The 20,744-nt window shown below is 58.4% G+C and overlaps 1 protein-coding gene across 4 annotated transcripts in view; it reads left to right on the top strand.

The window, feature by feature from the left end:
* ZFAT (zinc finger and AT-hook domain containing) overlaps nt 1–18,596 on the top strand; it is a 92,674-nt gene extending 74,078 nt beyond the window's left edge. For 3 of the 4 annotated variants that reach the window (XM_036233052.1, XM_016145627.2, XM_016145628.2), the window contains exons 13-16: nt 2,408–2,526; nt 5,738–5,864; nt 8,546–8,676; nt 17,674–18,596. In XM_036233052.1, coding sequence (XP_036088945.1) covers nt 2,408–2,526; nt 5,738–5,864; nt 8,546–8,676; nt 17,674–17,913 — 617 coding nt within the window. In that variant the 3' untranslated portion in view covers nt 17,914–18,596. Of the gene's footprint in view, nt 1–2,407; nt 2,527–5,737; nt 5,865–8,545; nt 8,677–8,859; nt 9,094–17,673 lie in introns of those variants that run through there. The other variant, XM_016145631.2, reaches the window with a different exon arrangement.
* Nucleotides 18,597–20,744: the final 2,148 nt, after the last annotated feature.

Below are 20,744 nucleotides of genomic sequence, written 5' to 3'. Positions count from 1 at the left end.
CACGCCTCTCGGGGCTGCCACGAGGAACCGCGCGGGTTAACGCGCGAGGCGCCGGACACAGCCCAGCTGCCCCGAGTGGAAGGCGTGTCTGTTGGCGGTGGCGCTGGCGGTGGCATTAGCAGTAGCATAGAGAATGCAGGGCGCTCGTTGGGTTGCCCAGCGAGGAGGGCAGTCAGCCAGGACCCGTGCAGTGCCCTGAGAGCGTCTGGGAGCGGAACGCAGTCTGCCCTGAGCGTGAGTGAGCTTGCAGGGCTTCGTGGCCTGCACACCGCCTTACTCAGGGCCGGGTCATTCGTTGTTGGGGACTGTCTTGTGTGCCATACGATGTTTTCAGCATCCCCGATCTCTGTCCGCCAGATGCCAGGAGCCCTCCCTAGCTGTGACAACCAAAATTTTCTCTAGACATTGCCAGATGGCCCCTCTCCGGGGCAGAATTACTCCTGGTCGAGGTCCACCTGCCTGAGCAAGAGGAGAGGCAAAGAAGGGATGGCCCCACGTACTTTTCTGGTCTGGATCTTAACTGCACTATTTTTTGAATAGGCACTTGCACTCATGGAATAAAACCTAAAAGATTCGGGGGGCTCTTTAGTGAGAGCGTGCCCTCCTCCCCCTGCTTCCCAGTGGTTGTAGGTCTCAGGAGCAGCGGGCGGTACCAGGTTCCAGGAGCCCTAGGGCGTGGACACTCCTCCCAGAGCCCTGCGGAGAAGGAAGGAGGAGGTGGGCTGTGCCCGGGCGGGGCGAGGGGCCCTCTTCCTCCGTGGAGAAGACCTAAGGCCAGGGGGAGGGTGGGGGCCGGCTGGAGAAAGACCTAGAGCAAGAAGGGGGCTCGATGAGACCCAGCGTCAGTGTGTCAGACATGGAGACTGAGGACCTGCTGGATGCCAGGAGCTGGGACCGGAGCAGTGAGAAAGCTGGACGAAGCCCCTGGCCTCAGGGAGGCGCCGTTTCAGGAGGAAGGCAGACAGTGAACGTGTGTGGGAGGGATACAGAATGCGGGTTCAGATGCGGCTCGTTGCCCTGACACACAGACGATCGGGTAGAGTTCGGGGGGCTCTGTGCATTGGGGGTTGCCTTAGCTGGGAGAGTCAGAGAGGCTTTCTGAAGAGGTGATGTTTGAATTTGGGCCCCAGAGGAGGGGAGGGGGCAGGTGGAGATGGTGGAGGAGGAGCTTCCAGCAGGTGTCCTGGGAGGGGACTAGGGGAGGAGCCTGGTCACTGCGAGACAGAGAAAGGCAGGCATGGGGCGGGGACAGAGGGGGCGGGGCTGGAGTCAGGGTGGCAGGCCACAGCACGGGGCTGGGCCGTTATTCTGGGTGCGGCAGAAGGCCGCTGCACGGTTTCTCAGCTACGAGAGACGTGATGTTGCTCATGTTTCACAGGACCGTCCTGTGTGTCGGGCGGAGTGTAGACCAGCAGTGGAGGGCCGGCAGTGGCCCCCAGGGGACCGGTCAGGAGCCGGTTCCTCCCAACGGTGCAAAAGATGCCAGCGGCTGGGGCGGGGAGGGCCCCTGGTGGCAGCGGAGCTCGGCTGTGGGCGGCCGTGGCGGGCACAGTGACCGCTGGCCTGGCCTCTCGGACAGCGGTGCGGGCAGAGGTCTGGGACAGTCACCCGCTTACCGATTCTGCAGTGTGTGATGCATCCCCTAGGAATCAGGGCGGCAGGAAGAGGAGCCTGAGGCAGAATGTCTGGGCACCCAGCCGGGGGTCACGACCTGGGGGCTGAATGGGAGCCAGCAGAGGGCATCGTAAGAGGGCCGGGGGGGGGGGGCAGCAGGAAGCTGGCAGGTGGGAGGGTCATGGAGGCCTGAGCACCAGGATGCTCAGTGGATGGTACCTGTGCCCAGGGAGAGTTTGGAAACTTGAGGGGCTTTTTAAAAACTTCTATAATGGTGTCTGAGCGTTCACAGTGTGAAATATATGTTAGTTTATGAAACGACACATTCCACTTATCCCATCAGCCAAAGGAATGTGTTACTCACCTCATTTCTCTCTGGTACCTAAAATAAGACTGTACAGTCATCTCTCGGTCTTGGGGGATCTCTTCCAGGACCCCCCATGGATGCCAAAATCCACAGATGCTGAAGACCCTCATATAAAATGACATACCGTTTGCACATAACCTGTGCACATCCTCCTATACACTTTGAATCATCTCTAGATGCTGATAACACCTAATACAATGTAGATGCGGTATAAATGTAGCTGTATTAGGGAACAGTGACGAGGACAAACAGAGCTCAGCACCGAGGCAGCCATCGCAGGCCTGACCCGGCCACGCAGCACACGTTGGTGACAGCGTAACCCTTTCCCGAGAGGTTCCGGTGCTTCGATTCGAGGCGTTTGCGCAGCAGGCAGAGACCTTGCCCATTACGTGCTGCAGACGCGTCTCCTCCCCTCTGTGCTTGCAGGCGGTCTGAAGTGCCCCGTCTGCAGCTTCGTGTACGGCACCAAGTGGGAGTTCAACCGGCACCTGAAGAACAAGCACGGCCTGAAGGTGGTGGAAACCGAAGGCGAGCCCAAGTGGGAGGTAACTGCGGAGATTGGCATTGAGCTTGACGTTTCTAAATGCAGATGCGGACCAGACGAGCCCGCCCGGGGCCGCCTCCCATCCTCCCTGGAGCGCTGGGCTGTCTGGCTGGGAAACCGGGAGCTCTTTTCAGATCAGGTCTCAGGCCCGAGGGTGTGAGCGGGCGAGGTCTGCACCAGGCCTGGGGTCTCTTCCCCCTGGGTCATCTTGTGAGTGTCCGTATTGATCTCACTGACATTTCCACTCGTTGTTCGCTAATCTGGAGTTTCAGGTATCGAATGTGAAAGAAGCATGTGAGGCGAGGCCGGGAGTAGGTTGACAGCCCCCGCCCGCAGGACAGGGAAGGCCCCCACCCCCCGTCGCCCACGCACCCCACGCAAGGCCCGACTCTGCCCCCACCGAAGGCAGGAAGGCACGTGCTCCCGCCTGCCGTCTTTGCTCTTCCCTCAGGCGCTGAGGCTGCTCGCCTCGCCGGACGCACACACGCGTTGTAAGAGTCAGTGGGCGTCTCTTTTCCAGGTGCAGGGGGATTGCTCCTGCGGACTAACCGCGGTGTGCCTAGGCCAGGGCGTCTCAGCCTGAGCTCTGCCGGCATTGTGGCCTGGAGGATTCCTTCCTGGAGAGGTCTGTCCTTTGCATTTTAGGGTGTTTCGTAGCCTCATTGACCTCTGCCTACCAGATAGCATGTCCCCAGTTATGAAAGCCAGAAATAACACAGACATTGCCAGTGGCCTCCAGGAGCCGAAATCACCCCCAGGTGAGAACCACTTAAGGGTGATCTGAGCCGTCAGAGCATCCGGCAAGGGCTCTGAAACAAATCCAACAGTACGTGCAAAACTAATACATCGTGACAGTGCACGGATTATTCCAGAATGCAAGTGAAAGGTGGTTCAGTAGGAATAAAGGACATGTTAACATAACCCATCATAATAATATACTAGGGAGAAAAATGAAGTAATCATTTTCATAGGTGCAAAAAAGTCATTCGATGAAATTCAAAATCCATTAATTAAAAGCAGCAATAGAGTTTGATGACTATGTCTTTAAGGTGAAAACAAAAATATAGGTGTCTCGGCCCCAAGCCCATGTCTCACTTCGTGGGAAACGCTAGCGGGTTTCTCACCGAAGTCGGGAACAGAACTAGGACCCCTGGGGCACGGCTCTTGAGTGTCATGGAGGAGGCGTCAGCTAGAGTGTCGGACGAGGCAAAATAAATAGAGACGCACGATTCAGAAGAGAAGAAATAAAGCATCTGTGTCTGCAGATGGCATGGTTACGTTTTTGGAAGGTCCAAAACAATGAATGAAAAACCACTATAGACACAATAAGTAGAGTAAAACATCAATATCCCATAATCGATAGCTTGTATGTATAGGGAGCATCTAGAGCAAAAGGAACAGAGATTTAAGTGTCAAAACTGATATTTTACCAAAACAAAAACAAACAAACAAGAAAACGTAAATGAATCCATTTATAAGTTGAGAGTGGGGAGAACTTTTCTATCTGTAACTCAAAATCCAGATTCAATAAGGGAAAAGATTGGAAAAAAACAATTAACTACCGGAAAAAAAATTTTAAGTCTTACAAGAAAGAACTCCTAGAGACAAACGACAAAGTATTTTCAATCCTATCATAGAAAAAGGATGACTATCTTTACGTCATAAAAGGGTTCTAAAAATAATGCAAAAGATCAGCCTCATAGGGAAATGAGCAAGAGATAAGAGGGGTTCATAGAAAAAGAAATGCAAATGACCTTGAATATCTGAAGACATCATCAGCCTCACACATAATAAGTGTTAATTAAAACTAGACAGATAGAATTTCTTACCCATTAGATGGGCAAGAATCCAGAAGTTTGCCATCATTGTTGGTGGAGAGGCCAAGGGGGAGCGTGCGCTCCCATATGTGGCTCGTGGGAGGGCAGCACGCGCCGTCTGGAAAGGGGTCCCCACACCTCAGGCGGAGCTGTGGACCCCACAGCAATGGTTGACCCAGAGCCGTGCGCCCAGCATGCGCTCAGCTCCAGAAGTGAGACAGTGAGCAGCCGAGACGCTGGGTGCAGAGTGGCCCCCGGGGAGTAACGAGCCGCTGCTTCCAGCAGTCCGGGTGCCGCGCGGCTTCCGGGAGTGGCGTGTGAAACGCCGTCCTTCCCACACGTGGCTGTCGCCCAGAGCCCCCCGCCCCCGCACACCGAGGAGAAGCCGTTGTGTGTGCCTCCCGCTTTTCGGAGGCTAAGGCATCCCTTGGATCTAATCAGCGTTGGCCTATACATCGCTTAATTGTACTTGAAAGGAAATATGCTGCTTTTGTTTCCGTATGCATTCGACAGACATTTATTCTATATATCAGGCTGGGGCACCTAACTGAACTTGGCTTGAAAAGAATAATCACAGGCCCTTCCAAGCCTGCGTCAGTTACTGATAAGAGCTGGCAAAGCGTGGTAACTTTGGCTTTTATGAATTTTGTGTAAAGTCCTTTTTGTTCGTTATTGGTGACCTGCACGCTTCCTGCCGTAGAGTTTTACTTGCATTCCTCATGCTTTCCAGAAAGAGTTCGTTATTAACATCCGATTCTTGTGAAAATTCGGCTTCACCTCTTCTCCCCTTCGGTATGAGGTACCTGATTTCGCACAGATACCTGTTCTGCATTCCTTTTTATCAAACCCATCACATAAAAATGAGAACGGCGTGAACAGCTGCGGTTTCCTGGGCTCCCGCGGCGTGCAGGGACCCGCGCTGCCAGCTCTGTGTGCTCCACGTCGCTGCCCGTCCTCCCCCTCCGCCCACCGTCCCCGCCGCTGTGCCGTCCTCCGCCGGCCACGTGGCACGAGGCCCCGGGCTCGGGGGAGCTCAGAGGCAGCTGGCGGCAGCGGGAGGCGACGGAGGAGCCTTTGGCAGGGCCCGAGCGGGATTCTCTGAGCGCGTCTCGCCTCTGACTCTGAACAGCATCGTCCGTTCTCTGCGGCCAGAGTGGGCAGCAGGAAGCTTTCTGCCGAAACTGGTTTTTAAATGCCTTGGTATTTGTAAAGAGGAGTTTTCTCTCTGGGAAACCTGTTTTCTGTCGGAGCAGCCGACTTCTCAGGGGCGCCAGGTCTGTGAGAGGCTGCGAAGCGTTGCTTGGGTGCCCTCGACTTGCCTTCAGGCGGTGTCCGGGGACGGCTGGGCAACTGCCCATCTTCCGGAAGGTCACTTCACATTGTGTTTTTCTTTAGCCAGCAACAGAAGCCCCAGAAGACGCCCCCACCCAGTACCTGCACGTCACGGACGCCGAGGAAGACGTGCAGGGGACGCAGGCGGCTGTGGCCGCGCTCCAGGACCTGAGATACACCTCGGAGAGTGGTGAGAGGACTCGCCCTGCGTCCCCGTGACTCCGCAGAGCCGGCCTGAGCCAGGCCTGCTGAACGAGCGACCTCGCGAGGGGACGATGGCTCCCGACCCTCGCGTGGGCACCGCAGGAGCAGACCCTGGGCGGGCTCGGGCACCCCTGGCTCTTGAAATGGAGTTGCAGCAGACAGCAGCCTGTGACAGGCAGTGTAGGGCAGAGTCGCCTCTTCCCGCGTGGAGCACCCCTGGTCCTCAGGCCGGTCTGGCGGAGCGTCCCGGCTCTGTCCTCACTCAGGCACGCGAGGCCCCCGCACCGCGAGCAGCTGGCTGAGAGTCGCCGCTTTGGGGCGCTGGCGCGGGTCCTGCAGTCTTGGCTTCCCGACTTCTCATTGGCCGGTGTCCGCGTCCCGTGCTTCCTCGTGGTCATCTGTTTCAGGGTCTCGTTCCGCCTCTGCGGGGGCCGGGCGGGGTGGCGTGGCGGAGACCGCGGGCCCGGCCGCTTCTCGCCAGGGGCCACCTTGCGGGACCGCGGGCCCCGGGCTGCCTGCTTCCCGTTTCTTCTGAAACTCCTCAAGTCAGGATTTTTATGTCAGATGCCACCATTTTCAGATGTTACATCGATTTAAAAATGAACCGCTGTGCCAGCCTGTGGGTGATTTGGGCATTATGCTTAGAGAACAGCCTTTCTTAATGTTCCTTTCAGACTATGAACAGAACCCACGTTAATGTAACGGACCACGGTGCCGTTGGCGCTTGGGGGGCGGAGGGCGGGCAGGGGGTGAAGAGGAGAGCATTAAATGCCGACAGGAGGTGCGAGGGAGCTAGTCGCCCTTCGGACCAGTTCTTAACCCCCCCCAGCCCCAGGTCGTGAGAAACTCCTTCGGGGGAGCCTGGCGGCCAGGGCTGTGCTCAGTCCCGGGGGGCGGGGTCCAGGAGGCACGGCCCCCGCTGGGCGGCCTGTCCGAGCGCGGCAGGCTCTGTGGATGGATGTCGGGCCCCAGCTGTCACGTGCGGTTCCCGGAGCTGAGGCCGCGTCTGAGTGTGTTCCCTTCCTTCACGGTCAGTGACTTTGGGGATTGCTTGAGCGCTGCAGAGATTGTCTGCCTTCAACGCCCGTCCCCCCGCCACCCCCCGGCTCCCCCCACCCCCCACGCTGTCCGCCTCCAGACCGGCAGGTGTCCGGTGTCTCCCGAGCTCCTAGAATGCACTCGAGACTTTGCAGCCCAGCAGTGCAGGCCCCGGGCCCCGGGCCCTGGCCTCCCTGCCCCGGCCCCCCTGCCGCCCGCCCCTGAGCCCTGCCCTCCCCCTGGCCCTGCAGTTCTCAGCAGGCGCTGACCCCGCCCCCCCACACAGTCTGTTCCCACCCCCACAGCTTTTTTCTAGCAAAATCTTCATCCTCAGGATTCAGATTTTATGTCATCTCCCGGGAACACACCTGACTCTTCTACAGTGCCCCCCGAATTGCCTTTCCAATATGGAGGCATCCAGGTGCTGCAGTAATTTGCCTGCTGGCCTGTCTTGGTAGCCTGTGAGCACTGGGGGGAGGGGGAAGGAGTGGCAGGCCTCTGTCTGTTGGGGGGGGGGGGTGGGGGCGGGGGGCTTCCCTGGCTCATAAATGGTCCTGCAGGGAGTGAATGGAGGAGCAGTTAAACTGATCTCAGTATGTACTTAAGGCAAACGTCTTATTTAGTCTTTGAATGTTCAGAGTGGTTGGCCGCAAGGCGCAGTTGAGGTACCTCCCTTAAGGCAGGTGGGGGCGGGGAGGGGCAGGGAGAGAAGTGGGGAATGCTGGGTGGTGACTGCCTATACAGCAGTCGGTGGTCGTCACTAGCTGCTGGCCTCAGCCTTGTGCCACACCCCGCCCTCCCTGAAGAACAGCTGGAGTTCGCCTTCTCTTCTCTCTCCTTGGCTGACCCCCGCTGGAACTGGCTCACAGGAAGTGCATCCCTGGAAATGCAAACGTTGGCAGAGACGTCATGTTGTTATGCTAATGGAGATCAGGCAGGGATTTCCTTTTTAGTGAATTAATAATGACCAGGGTCAGAGTGCCCTGCTCAGGAAAGTCACAGATGGTCAAGCACATGGTGAGAGCAGGCAGGGTCCGCTCAGGAGCTGCTCCGGTAATGCGGATCCCAGTCTTGGGAGGTGATTAAAACAGAACTGGTTGGAGCTGTGAAGCCCGTTGGTCCGATGACTGAGATGCCCTCGGATGTTCTGCCCACACCTCGGTGGTTTCCCAGGCTCCCTCCCAGCGGCCGCCTCGCGTGTGTGCGCTCAGGGGGAACGTGTTAGCTGGTGATTCTCAGGGCTCTGATTTGAGGGGCAGTCCGTCTGTGTGTGCTTGGAACATCTGGCCTGAGCCCTGGCTTCGCGATGTAGCCGAGCTAGTGGCCCAAGGCGAGTCTCTCGGTTGATTTGTGCGCAAGTCACCCGTCTGCGCAATGGGGGTGATGTCTGCACAGTGCCACCTCCTCACAGGGTCGTCTAGAGTTTCGAGATATCCGTGCGTAAAGTGCTTTGTAAGTCATAAAGCACTAGATGGATTATTTCCGTTGTCAAAATGCGTGATCACCGAGAGCCCATGCGTCCCCTGGAGAGGTGCCGCCTAGAATGGCCTCGATTAGGGGCTGGTTTTGCACGTGGTGACCTTTAGTGCCAATGGCCGTAATGGTCTCCTGTTTGCTTTTTCCTCTAAGGTGACCGACTCGACCCCACAGCTGTAAACATTCTCCAGCAGATTATCGAGCTGGGCACCGAGACCCACGACGCCACCGCTGTGGCCTCGGTGGTTGCCATGGCTCCGGGCACGGTGACTGTCGTGAAACAGGTAAGGACCCTCCCCTCCCCTACTCCCCTACTCCCGTGGGGTTTTTAGTCTCCAGCATCTCTTATTCTGCCTCCGATTATTAGGGAGTTGTCTTTTCAGGAGCTCTGTATGTGGAGGTGTGTTCTGGGCCAGAGGTATGATGTATTTTTGAAAATTCTGGAAACTATTAATTTCCTTCCCAAGAATCCCCGAGGGACAGTGAGCGTGCTGTGGACACTTTGGGACCCATCTGTTGTGAAAAGCGCCCTTGGGGCCGGAGGCACCAGTGAGTGGGACTGGTGGTCACTGTGAGCACAGCCGGAGAGTCCAGGAAGGTTCCCAGGGGACTGGCCTTGTGAAATGTCAGGGATCACCCGGATCGGATCCGGAGAGGATGAGCGGACTGACGGGAGGAAACCGATCACTTTTTGAATAAAGGTTACTCTGCTTAATTAATCGTCACGCCGTTTGGCTCCTTTTCTCTTCTTCTATCCTGAGAGACTTTACCATCTGTTAAAATGCATTGTGTTTGATAATTAGCTTATCCTTCTTTTCTATCTGTCTTTATCTCTCTACTCTCTCCTGCTTCATTTTACAAATGATTTAGGCTGGTTTACACAGATACTTCGAAAAACCAAAAACAATGAGCACATCAGAACCGGGGTAGAGCCAAGGTGGACAGTTTAAAATCAAAGTTCACGTTCATGAAGAAATTCGGACTGCAGATCATTGGGGTTTAGTTATCCATCCTTTCAGCCATCTAGTCAGTAGTTATTTAGTCGGTGCCTCCTCTTGTCAGGCAGTGTCCCCAGGGGTCCAGGAGAGAACCCCAATGTCTGCCAACCAGGCAGTTACTCTCCAGTGGGAAAAAACATAGAACACAAACAAACAAGACAGAAAGGGTGTCGGAAGGTGACTAGGCGCCGTGGAGCAAACGGAGGCAGGAAGGGGGAGGGCGGGGTGCGGCGTGTGGCTGGGGCCCTCGTGGAGGCTGTTGGGCCAGGTCCCTGCGGACAGAGCTCGCCAAGCGCGCCGGGCAGTGGGCGCTGTGCCCGACGGCAGCGCGAGAAGGAAACACGAGACAGTGAGCGGCGAAGGCTCCCAGCAGCGGCAAACGCCGACGCTCCCCAGCCTGGCTCTCAGCTGGGGCCCCCGGGATGCGTCTCGGCATGGCTGTCATGCCGGGGCCCCTGGGATGCGTCTCGGTGACCTGCCTTTGACGGATCGGGGGGGACGCCCCAGTGCCGTCGCCCCGACTGTCCCGCAGGTGCGCCCAGGGCTCCACGGGAGCACGACATGCGTGGTTCTCGCTAAGCAGCTCTCTGGGGAGCTAGAACGTTCTGGCTCAGCTCCGGCTTCCTCGATGCACAGGGCAGACTCAGCACGTCCACAGGGGTGTGGGGCCGTGCGTCCCCCGTTCGGTGGCTTCCCGCAGAGGACCCTGGCGGAGTCCAGGGTGCGGGCGCTGGGCGTTTCCGTCGGCTGCGCCCGCCGTCCTGCAGCGGCTGGGACAGGTTCACCCGCTCGCAGGCTCAGCACCACTTAGCGCCCCTGTGTGTTTACTAGATCGCAGTCCCCAGGGTGTCTTTTCAGCCTCTTCCGAAACTCCTCCTTTGCATCATGGCACGTGGCATCCGGAGCTCGACCCGGCTCTCAGGAAGGGTCCGCTTGGGAGGATGTCGGGAGACCCGTGGAGGTTTCAGACACGCCACGTCCTTTCGAGCCTCGCAGGAGGGTGCTCCCGACGGCGATTTGCGTCTTATTTCTGGGAACTGGATTGTTTTGCCGCTACTCAGGGACGTGACTTACTGAGCATCGCAGGCAGTGCGGTGATACATGAGGTCGCGGGTTCAGGACACAGCTTACATGTGCTTCGAGGCATTAGACTGACAGCGCGACAAGGGACAAGGCAGATGAGCACAAGCAGGTGTGAGGTGTTCACGGAGGCGGAAACAGTGGCGCCGTCAGGGACTCTTCTGCCTTACTGAAGACACGGGGCTCAGGGAGCGTCACTGATCAGCACAGTCTCGAGGGGCTGCGTTTGGAGGTGTTCCCCAGCAATGCGTGCCCCAGGCAGTGCCCTGTCTCCTGGCCTGGCATCCACTCCCCGAGGCTGTTGGTGAAGGGCGGCTGGGGAGTGGACGCGTGGACTGTCGCCCACGCCTACGGCAGAGGGGTCGCCACCTGCCGGGCTCTCCTGCCGACGGAGTGGCCCGGTTCCGCCCGCCCTGTTGTTTAAATTTCAATACAGCTGTTTTTAGTAGAGGAATAAATTAGTTTCATTTTATTTTTTTTCCTTTTAATTACACTCCAGTTTAGGATTTTGCAGTAGAGAGATTATATCCGTTTAATGAGTGTGCCAGAGCCACTTAAGTGTGAACTCTGCACTTGTCGGAAGACAGTAAAGCTCCCCCTTCTCCACGCGGGGAGCCCCTCGGTGCTGGGGACCTCGTCTTTCTCAGCACAGCGTATCACCTGTGGGAGTTGCCGTATCGGTGTTTGTTAAGTAGGGTCGAGTACACTGCATTTATGTTTTGATTCTCCAGTTATATCCTATAGAGAAAAACAAGAACATAACACCTTGTCATAAAGTATCTGCAGTACGCTGCAGAAAAAATTTCAAAATTACTGTTGGATAACATTTTGAGATCTTCTCAAAGTTACCTATTGTATGCATGTGCATATATATATATATATATATATATACACACATATATATGTATATATATATATAAACAAATTCTGCATCGTACGTGAATTGGTTCTGGATTTTTAAAAAATTCAGATTTCTTTTCCATATAAAAAAATAGTTGTATTCTGTTTCTACTTTTACTTTTCATGATTTATTAATGTAAATTAACAAGAATCTTAACATAGAGTTTTTCAGTGATAATTGAAAATGACTGATCTCCAGTGTTTTTGGGTTTTTGGTTTCTGGGGTGTAAATAACGGCAGGCCTGGTGGATAGGCTGAGGGCGTTGGAGAAAAACTATTTCTTCTTCTTAGGTTGTTTTCTTCTTACTTTTAAGTGAAATGTGGATAAGATTTGACCCATAATTCAGACCATCTACATTTTCTGTTGGACACAGGAATGTGTCCTCAATGATTTCCTGTCACTTCTCTCTTTCCTCAAGCATCAGCATTTAGAGCCGTGGGTGTGGAGCGTTTTGAAATGTCCAGAAAGCAGGCCTCACGCGCACCTCACCGGCCCTGCCGGAGGAAACACATGAGAATCTCGAATGAAGGACTGTGTTTGCTAAGACCCGGTGATTCTCATTAAATAATTTTTTCTTTCTTTTTGTTAAATCTTGCTTTAGGGTTTTATGAAGAGAGAACTTATTATTTGATTAATAAAACTGCCTAAGTAGGTTAAATGTGAGACCTACCAGCATGGGAAATGTTATCATAAGCATCTCCAAGTCAAAATTAAAAGGAGAAGAAAGACTTAAAATAACACCAACCACCGTAGCCGTTGTCTAATGGCTTAAATCAATCACTCTTTGCTATTTTTATGGACCAGAGTTTATTTCTGGACTGAGAGTCACATTCTGCTGAGTGACTGGCGGACGCTGGCTGCATGTGCCCTCCCCGGGAGCGTCGGCGTCGGCGGCAGCTGTGACAGGGCCACAGACAGAGTGGCTTAAAACAGCCCAGATTCAGCGTCTCGCACTTCCGGAGGCCAGACGCCTGAACGGCTCCCCTGGGCTGAAATCGAGGCGCGGACGGCTGCACTCCTTCTGGGAAGGGCTCCTTTCTTGCCCTTTCCAGCTGCTGGAGCCTCTGGCATTCCTCGACCCCTGAACCCCTTCCCTCTCCCTCAAAGCCAGCCGCTGCAGGCCCAGCTCCTCCGAGGTCCCGCCACTCCGATCTCTCCTTCGGTGCCACGTGGCCTTCTCTGAGTCTGACCCTCCTGCCTCCCTCTTACGAGGACCCCTGTCCTTACGGCGTGCCCACCTGGCTGCTCTAGGATAACCTCCCCATCTCCAGATCCTCAGTTTAATCACAGTGGCAAAGTCCCCTTTGTCATGCAAGGTAACAGTCTCAGGTTCCGGAATTAGGAAAGGCGCATCCTTGTGGTGGGGAGGCCAGAATTCCCCTCCCACCCCCCGCTGGGGGCAGATGTTGGACATTTCTTAAGACTTGTGTCCGCGTGGGGTTCACCTCCGGATCTCACCTCCGGGTTTGCGCAGGACGGGAGCGTCAGCTCTGGGACGGTGCTCGGAGTAGGTCGAGAGCAGGGTCCATGGGACTAAGGTCCACAGTTCCCTTTTCTGAGCGTAGACACTGCCCCGGGAGGGGACAGCGCCCAGCCGCGCCGTGGGGTGGCGGGGACAGGCGTCTGACCCCGCCCCCGGAGGGGACGGCCCCCAGTGGCCATCCTGAACCCCATGGTCCCCACCACCCTGCGCAGACGCCAGCCCGTCACTCAGCTCTCACTCCGTTTACCACCCTCAACTAGAGAAGTTTTCCGTACGGAGACCCCGCTGAGCCACGCTCGGCGTGCACCCCAGCCCCGTGCGCCCGCTTTCTGCTGTGCGGGCGTCCGTCTCCAGTGGGTCGGTGGCCAGCGTGGAAGCCCTTCGTCCTCGCCCCGTGATGGACGTGGCGCCGGGAGGACAGCCCTGTCCTCCTGCTCCCAGGCCCTTCTCCCGCAGCCGAGAGAGCTGTAGGCCCGGGACCCAGCCCTACGGACAGGCCCGCCCTGCTGCCCGGGGGCCGAGGAGCAGGGCTCCCGTGCGCTGGCCGGCCGGACCCTGCGCGTCTCAGAGGGCCAGGGCGCACACCTGGGACGGGCGGCGACTCTGTGGCCAGCCATGTCTACAGTGTGCGCTTCGGACTGCTTGTGGGATCGGCACTTTCAGAAAAAGCATCTGCCATCTGCTAACGACCAGGAGAAAGGCAGGGCGGGGGGAGACGGAGCCGGCCCTCCTCACTTCCCACGCGGCCTTTCCTCCTTCAGAGGCTCTAAGTCTTCGCTGACGCGCGAATGGTTTCTTCCTGGCTGTGCGTGTCTTGATGTCGCCACAAGTCTCTCCCCCCGTTTTCGGTCCTGTGCGTACGTACGCATTTCCGGAGTTGGGGATTTACGGCGCCTTCTCACGGCCCGCGCTTGCTTGCACCTGTCCCTTCCTCCGTAGAGTGGGGATGCCATTTACTGTGTCCCTGTGTTTCCAGCACGCGCAGAGCCAGCCGCACCTGCCCAGGGCCGCGACAGGCAGCGCGCCGGCTGATGAGCTCTGTGAAAAGTGTCTGCCGTTTTGAGAACATCACGGGAGGCCCTCGCCTGGGTGTAATTTAAGCGTGTGGAACCTTAATTGCTGGGAAAGCAGGGCCCTTCCCAGAGCTGAGGCCCACGCGGGGGACGTCGGGCAGCAGAGTCGGCTGCGGGGTTCTGTCCGCGTCCCGTCGTGTGATTGCGTTGGGCTTTGTCTGCAGCCGGTGATTCTTACTGTCATGGCGTCTGAGGACTGCTGCACGGTGGTTCATAAGGCGGTCGCATCCCCCCGAGGCCTGGCTGAGGCCCGTGCCAGGGACAGTGACCTGTTGCCATCCATCCTTCGGAGGGGCCTGGGGCCAGCGCAGCCTGAACCACTCCCTCTCAGGGCCCAGCGAGGGCCCGCAGCCGCAGACGAGGAGGGCTCTCGGCAGGAAGCACGAGCAGAGCCCAGCAGAGGGCCCGGGTCGGACAGTGAGCTGGTCTAGACTCTACCACACTAGAGGTGGGCAGAACACAGCCCGAGTCAGCGAATAATTTATACAGTCACATGGGTTGAGGTTTTCAATTAAGCTAGCATTGCTGCTCATAATTTAGCTGCAAGATATATTAGATATTACTGCTGGGTAAAATGGAGTGCCCGTCTCAGAGCATAATCACACTGAAGCCATATTATTTCTACTGCGGAGAACAATTTACAGCCTGCGGTAATAGATTAAGCTACTGGAGGGATTGTTTTGAGCAAAAGGAATGATCGAGAGTTCCACAGCCGTCCCTGAACTGATTGGTTTGGGTCAAGAGTAATAACATAACCTTATCGATCTGTGGCACATGATCCTTTGGTCCTTGTCGCACACCGTACCAGCCGTCTCTGCTCCTGAGGTCACCGAGACCCAGATCTGGCTCTCGTTCCTTTCCGGCTGTTTGACCCCTGATGAGCCAGTGATCCTCCAGGAGCTCCTGTGTCCCCACGTGCAAAATCGGGGCAGAAATGCCAGCGCCATGGGATGCCGTGTGGGAATGATTCGAGCGAGGGCCGGGCGCACGCCGGCCTCCGTGGGGACGGGAACAGAAGTGCCCGGTTTGCAGGCCGAATCATGGAACACGGGGGGCGCGTGAAGGCGGGGGAGGGGCTCGCTCTGCGGAAAGCCTCCTAAAGCCCCCGCCGGTCCTCCTGCGACGTTGCCCGGTCGGCTGCTTGCGAAGCGGGGCTTCTGGACGGGCGGCAGCGGCAGGGCCGGCCGCTCCCGAGGCCTCGCGGGGACAGAGACGCGGCCCCGCCAAGGCGGCAGGGGGCCTTCGGGACCCCGGCGGGTGTTGGGCACCTGTGAGGTGCTCAGCGACGTGGCAGCAAGGGCGTGCGGCCCCCGTCCCGCCTGCGCTGACCGAGGAGGACGCTCTCTGCAGGACTCCTGGAGACCGCACTTCTACCTTGGGCCCCATCAGTTTTGGTGCCCAGGGCCTGCGTTCGTGCTCGCGGTTAGCAGTGGCCGAGCTTAATGGTGCTTCTGGCAGACAGAGTGCCCGAACTGAAAACTGAGCAGAGAAATGGAGAAAGAATGATCTTTAAACAGACTGACTACTTTGGAAAGTAATATGGCAAAATAAACTTAAATATTCAGACGGACAGTGGGGAAATCCGACTTCTCACGTCTGGCGGGTGCCAGTCCGGAGTGTGGGGGGAGGGGGTGGCGCGGGGCCGTCCGCCGTGACCCTTCAGCGTCTTCCTCTGTAAGGTCGCGTCTCGGTCTCTCACCCGCTGATGAGGACTCAGGGTCTAGCTGTGGAGTTCGTTTCAGGCCTCACCCGCCACTTGCTCCCCGACATACGCTCCCTCCCGCGACTTGGGCACGTTTGACATGCGCCCACCGTGAGCCTCCCAGGCCAGACGTCTTGCTGTGGTCTGCAGCTCAGGCGCGGGGTCCGGCATCTCACGCTCAGCCAGGAGCCGACGCCTTGATGCGGATGAGGGGCCTAGAGAGGCCGTCGGGGATGGAGACCCAGGAATCCTCCGGGCTTCGGGGGCGGGCAGACCGTGAGCCGCGGGGACGCCTGGGCTCTGGGAGAGGGCTCCCGAGGCGTGAGGCTGCGGCCGGCTTAGCAGTGTCGGCACAGGGGCTTCTGGAAAGCTCAAGAAGGAACTCTGCTCAGTGGGGAGTGGTACCATCTTGGGGCTGGAGGGGACCCCTCGAAACCAGCTGGGCCATTCCCAGAGACAGCCTGGAGTCATGGCGTGTCACAGAGGGGCGGGCGAGGAGGGGGAAGCGCCCCTACCCCTTGCCCGACACCAGACAGGAGTCGGAAGCATCGCGAACGGGGAGCTTGCGAAGCTGCCTGAGCAAGCCTGCCGCTGCCCGTCTGCTGCCTGCCCTCGCTCCTTCTGCGCTCTGCCCGGAGCCCCACCCGCGCTCCTCCTCGGGAGGCCTTCGCTGACCACCCTGCCCTGCCGCTCCCGCTGCGGGAGCGTCCCGGCTCTTCAGCGCGGTGGCGCACTCTGCTTCGCGTCTGCCCCGCCAGACTCCGGTCTGCCGCGCACCTGCCGTGGCACCTGGTAGAGCATCATGCAACAGGTAGCGAGTGTTCGCTGTGTGCCAGGCATCCGGCCTGGCTCTGGGGGGGAGAGCTGTGCCGAGAGAGCGAGGTTCCTGTCCTCACGGAGCGTGGGCTGCTGGGGCCCGATGAAATGACAGAGGTTTGGCCGAATGCATGCGTGATCGGCAGGCCACGGCACCTTTCAGGCAGCGAAAAGCGCCGTTGAAGGCAGGAAGCAGGAAGGCAGGCAGAAAGGCAGGCAGGCAGGAAGGAAGGCAGGCAGGAAGGCAGGAAGGCAGGAAGGCAGGCAGGAAGGCACCGACAGGGCCGCGATGTGCTTTACCAGCAGCGCCCACCGTGCGCTCAGCGTCTCCTTCACTTCTCCCGGCGGCCCTCTGAAGTGGGCATCTTCTCACCCGTTTACAGAGGAGGCGACCAAGTGGTAGGGGAGAGTGGCCCGAGCCTCACGGCGCGCGGTGCAGGAGCTGCTGTTGGGGTCTTGCTTCGTGCAGGACAAAGCAGGTGTTCCCACGTCGCCACTGGGACTCGCGCAGGAAAGCCCGGATCTCTGACATCTCCACACCTCTGAGGACTCTCGTTCCTTAGGGAAACGCTCGCAGACTCTCTTGTTTTCCTCCAGCGCCCTGCTCGGGGCTGCTGAGAAAGCCCTGGCTGTGGGGGGTCGGCAGGGCCCCTGCACGGACAGACGCTTTCTCATGCCCAGCTCTGTGGCAGGGAGTTTCCATCAGCGGGTCAGGACTTACCTGCTTTTCCATAGGGGTAAGGACTTAGCGTTGACGCCAGGGAACGTCACTCCGGCAGCGGGCTGCGTCCGCCTAGTGTGACAGTGATCTTCATACAGACAGTTGAGCTCCCAGAGTGTGGACACACGCAATGCCAGATAAACCTAGTCCCTTTCTCGCTGCGGAATGGCCCAACTCCGAACTTCCAGGAGCCTCCACTCACCGCCAGCACGGTTGCCGTCCCTTACAACGTGACGCCCTTGGCAGTCGCCACACCTCTGGGAGGCAGCTTGGCACTTTGGGTGTGACCTCGGGGTCCGCCGTGAGCCACGGCCGGGCCCCCGGCCGTATCGCTTTGCCGCGCTGAGCTTTGCTCTCTGCATCTGTGGCAGACCAGGGGTGAGAGCGAGCACAGAGCATGGTGGGGAGCTCGTGGGCAGCAGGGACACACTCCGGGAATGCACTAGCTGCTCCGTGAGCAGCAGCGACTCTGTGACCCGTGTGACCTTTCTCTCCCCGCGCCCGCAGGTCACTGACGAGGAGCCCAGCGCCAACCACACGGTCATGATTCAGGAGACCCTGCAGCAGGCGTCCGTGGAGCTGGCCGAGCAGCACCACCTGGTCGTGTCGTCCGACGACGTGGAGGGCATCGAGACGGTGACCGTCTACACGCAGGGCGGGGAGGCCTCGGAGTTCATCGTCTACGTGCAGGAGGCCATGCAGCCCGCGGAGGAGCCGGCCGTGGGGCAGGCGGCTCAGGATCTCTAGGGGACACACGCTGCTAGGCAGAGCCGTGGGGCCGGGCGCCGGGCTCCCGGGGCAGGGCGGCGGCGGAGCCGAGCTCCCCGCTGCGCTGCTCTGCGCTCCGGGCCACCCGGGGGCTCTCCTTGGCCTGCTGTGGGTGGGCAAGGCAGTTGGCGTTGCCAGCAGTGCGAGCCCCTGCGCCCAGCGCAAACACGTGCACGTGCTTACCCCGTGTCATCTGCTTCCGGAGAGACCCGCATCAGCTCTTCAAACATGGTCCGCGCCGCATTGCCCCTTCGCTTCAGGACTCAGAGCCCCCCGGGCCCCAGCAGCACCCCGCCCTCCCCCGAGTCACAGCCCCAGCTCCTTGACCCCACTGAGATGCTGAATCTTCACCCAGGACTGCTGCGCAGCCCAGTGGCAGGGAGACAGCCGTCACAGGGCAGGTGACCTTACGGGTTTCGATTCACCTCTCGGAGGGGAAGGGGAGGGGGTCCAGGCTTTACAAAGGCCTACACTCCTCCGATGCCGAGGGCGCTTCTACCTGCGCGAAGTGACCGCGATCCGATGACTCTCCCTCCCGTCGCAGGTGAGGTCGCAGCTTACAGCCTTGGCATTTTTCGCTTTTTTTAAAAAATGCACTTTTTACTGCCCACCTCCCTTTCTGAGGAGGCGAGGCGGGCGGAATAAAACCAGTACTTGCCTGAGCACCGTGGTTCTTCCGTGAGGTTGCGCGGTTTCCATTTCCCCGTCCCGAACTGAGATCTGGGATTTGGGCCCCAGCCAGAGCCGCCCCGTCTGAGACCCGGGGCCCTTCGGGGGCAGCGATGCCCTTTCTCCCTCTGAAAGGCGTTTAGATCGATCTGCCTCGGGGCCCCGCGTCGGGGGCGGGCGGTCGTGCCTTTCATTTCCTGTGCCAGCCGAGACGCGGCGGAGCCCCTCCTTCCCGGTCGGCCCTCTCGGTCCTCTTTGTCCTGACAGTCAGAATCCCTCGAGACACGCTGTTGTTCGACCAAGGCTTCCGTCCAGGTGCTCCTAAGTCCCACCACACCTTTCGAGCCCCCGCTCTGTGCCCAGCATTCTCAGGGCATCGAGGTGAGTCGTCCTGTCCCCTGCCTGGCCCTGGGGTTGCTTGACATCGTCACCCACTGTCCAGCTCACTGAGGTCCACATTCGTTTCCTCTAAGGACCCTTATTTCGAATGCAGTCTGAGGCAGGTGCGTCCGCAGACGTGCGGACAGGTGCAGTGGTGGTCGCCCTGGTTGAGGAAGGCGGGGTCCACGGCCCCCCGCGCGTCGGCCCTCGCCGTTGGCACCCCCTCACCCTACTCCGGCAGGGCCCGAAGGCTACTCTGCCGCTAGGGGGAAAGGAACTGCCTGCCCCAAGCCAGGAAGAGAAGACACGTCCCACTCGGGATAAGTCGGGGAGACCTTCTTGGTGGGGTGACCTGTGATCAGGGCTTTGGAAAGTAGGCAGGCTTTGCACTTGTGGGGACCGGGGCGGGGGGAGAGGGAATCCCGAAGAAGCGCTAACAGCGGCGCTGACCTCTGGGGGCAGGACAGCATGGGGCCTCCGCCCAGAGACCTTGGACCCGAGCTGGCGGGGCCATGTGACGCTGAGGAGCAGCTACCCAGCCGCTTAGCCGGAGCTCTCAGCTGCGCAAGTGCCCACATGACCCGGGGCCCGGGTGGCTTCAGGCTTGGTCAGTACTGCGTGCTGATTGCCTTGGAAGATGGACGTAATTATTTCTGAGACGCATATCCGACATGTGCCACGTTACATCATCATCGACCCTGAAACCATCAGAAGACCTCGTTCATCTAACTTCTAAAGTCCCCATAAAGACCCTAACGGCACTGGGCTGGGGTTCAGTGTGGATGCGGTGGGATTCTACTGGGTCCCGTGAAGCCCTTGTGCGCTGTTCAAGTCGAACGTAGAAATGAGGGAGAACTGCTTTAGGCGGTGTCCACGTTTAGCTCGGAAGGGCCTTTTGCTTGGGAGGTGGAAATGGGCCTGGTTCGAATCCCGATAACATTTATGACTCATCGTGTCGGTTAACCTCTGTGAATATCAGTTTCCTCACTTATAACGTAGGGTAGATAATTTTACTCCACGTCTAGTCTGAAGGATTAACTACGATAGCATGTCAAAGCACCCAGAATGTTATTGCACACAGAAGGAACACATAAGTATTTACCTTGTCATTCACAGCGGGTTCCTAGTGGAGTCCCAAGGCAAACGAACGGCAGCTTGAACAGGGGCGAATCGTTTGCTCGTCTGCGAGCCCAGTGAGGTCCACACGGCGGCCAGTGTTGTCTGCGGGCCCAGTGAGGTCCACACGGCGGCCAGTGTCGTCTGTGGGCCCAGTGAGCTCCACACGACGGCCAGTGTCGTCTAGCCCTGTGGTTGCACTGCACGGAGCCGTCATCCTCTCCTGGGCCTGTCACAGGGCCCAGCGTGCGTTCATTCGCTCACTGACTCACCAAAACATAATGAGCTACGGCCGGTGGCCAGGCTCTGGGCCGCGAACTAGAAACACAGCTTGCCGATGATGCGAGGTCCTGGGCCTCAGAAAGTTCACCCCGAGGTCGGAGGGTAGAGGAAGGAAGAGGTGGCGGGAAGGCCACGGGGAAGGGTCTCCAGGTGCGGAGCAGGCACCCCGGCACGCCTCGGCGGGTACCACGGACGCCGTCACTGTCACTCACGGGACCGGGCGGGAGACGGGTCAGTCAGGAGCGTAGGAAGCTTGACCAAAGTCTGCAGCTAGCAAGAAGCAAAGCCGGAATGGATAAGTGGGCTGTCTGACTTTGAGACTCTCGGCCCTTACCCACGACTCTGTGGCGGCAGGAGCCTCA

The sequence above is a fragment of the Rousettus aegyptiacus genome, unplaced genomic scaffold (assembly GCF_014176215.1).
Source record: "Rousettus aegyptiacus isolate mRouAeg1 unplaced genomic scaffold, mRouAeg1.p scaffold_m13_p_15, whole genome shotgun sequence".
NCBI lineage: Eukaryota > Metazoa > Chordata > Mammalia > Chiroptera > Pteropodidae > Rousettus > Rousettus aegyptiacus.
Note: the sequence above shows the minus strand (reverse complement) of the source record. Positions and strands in the feature narration are given on the sequence as shown.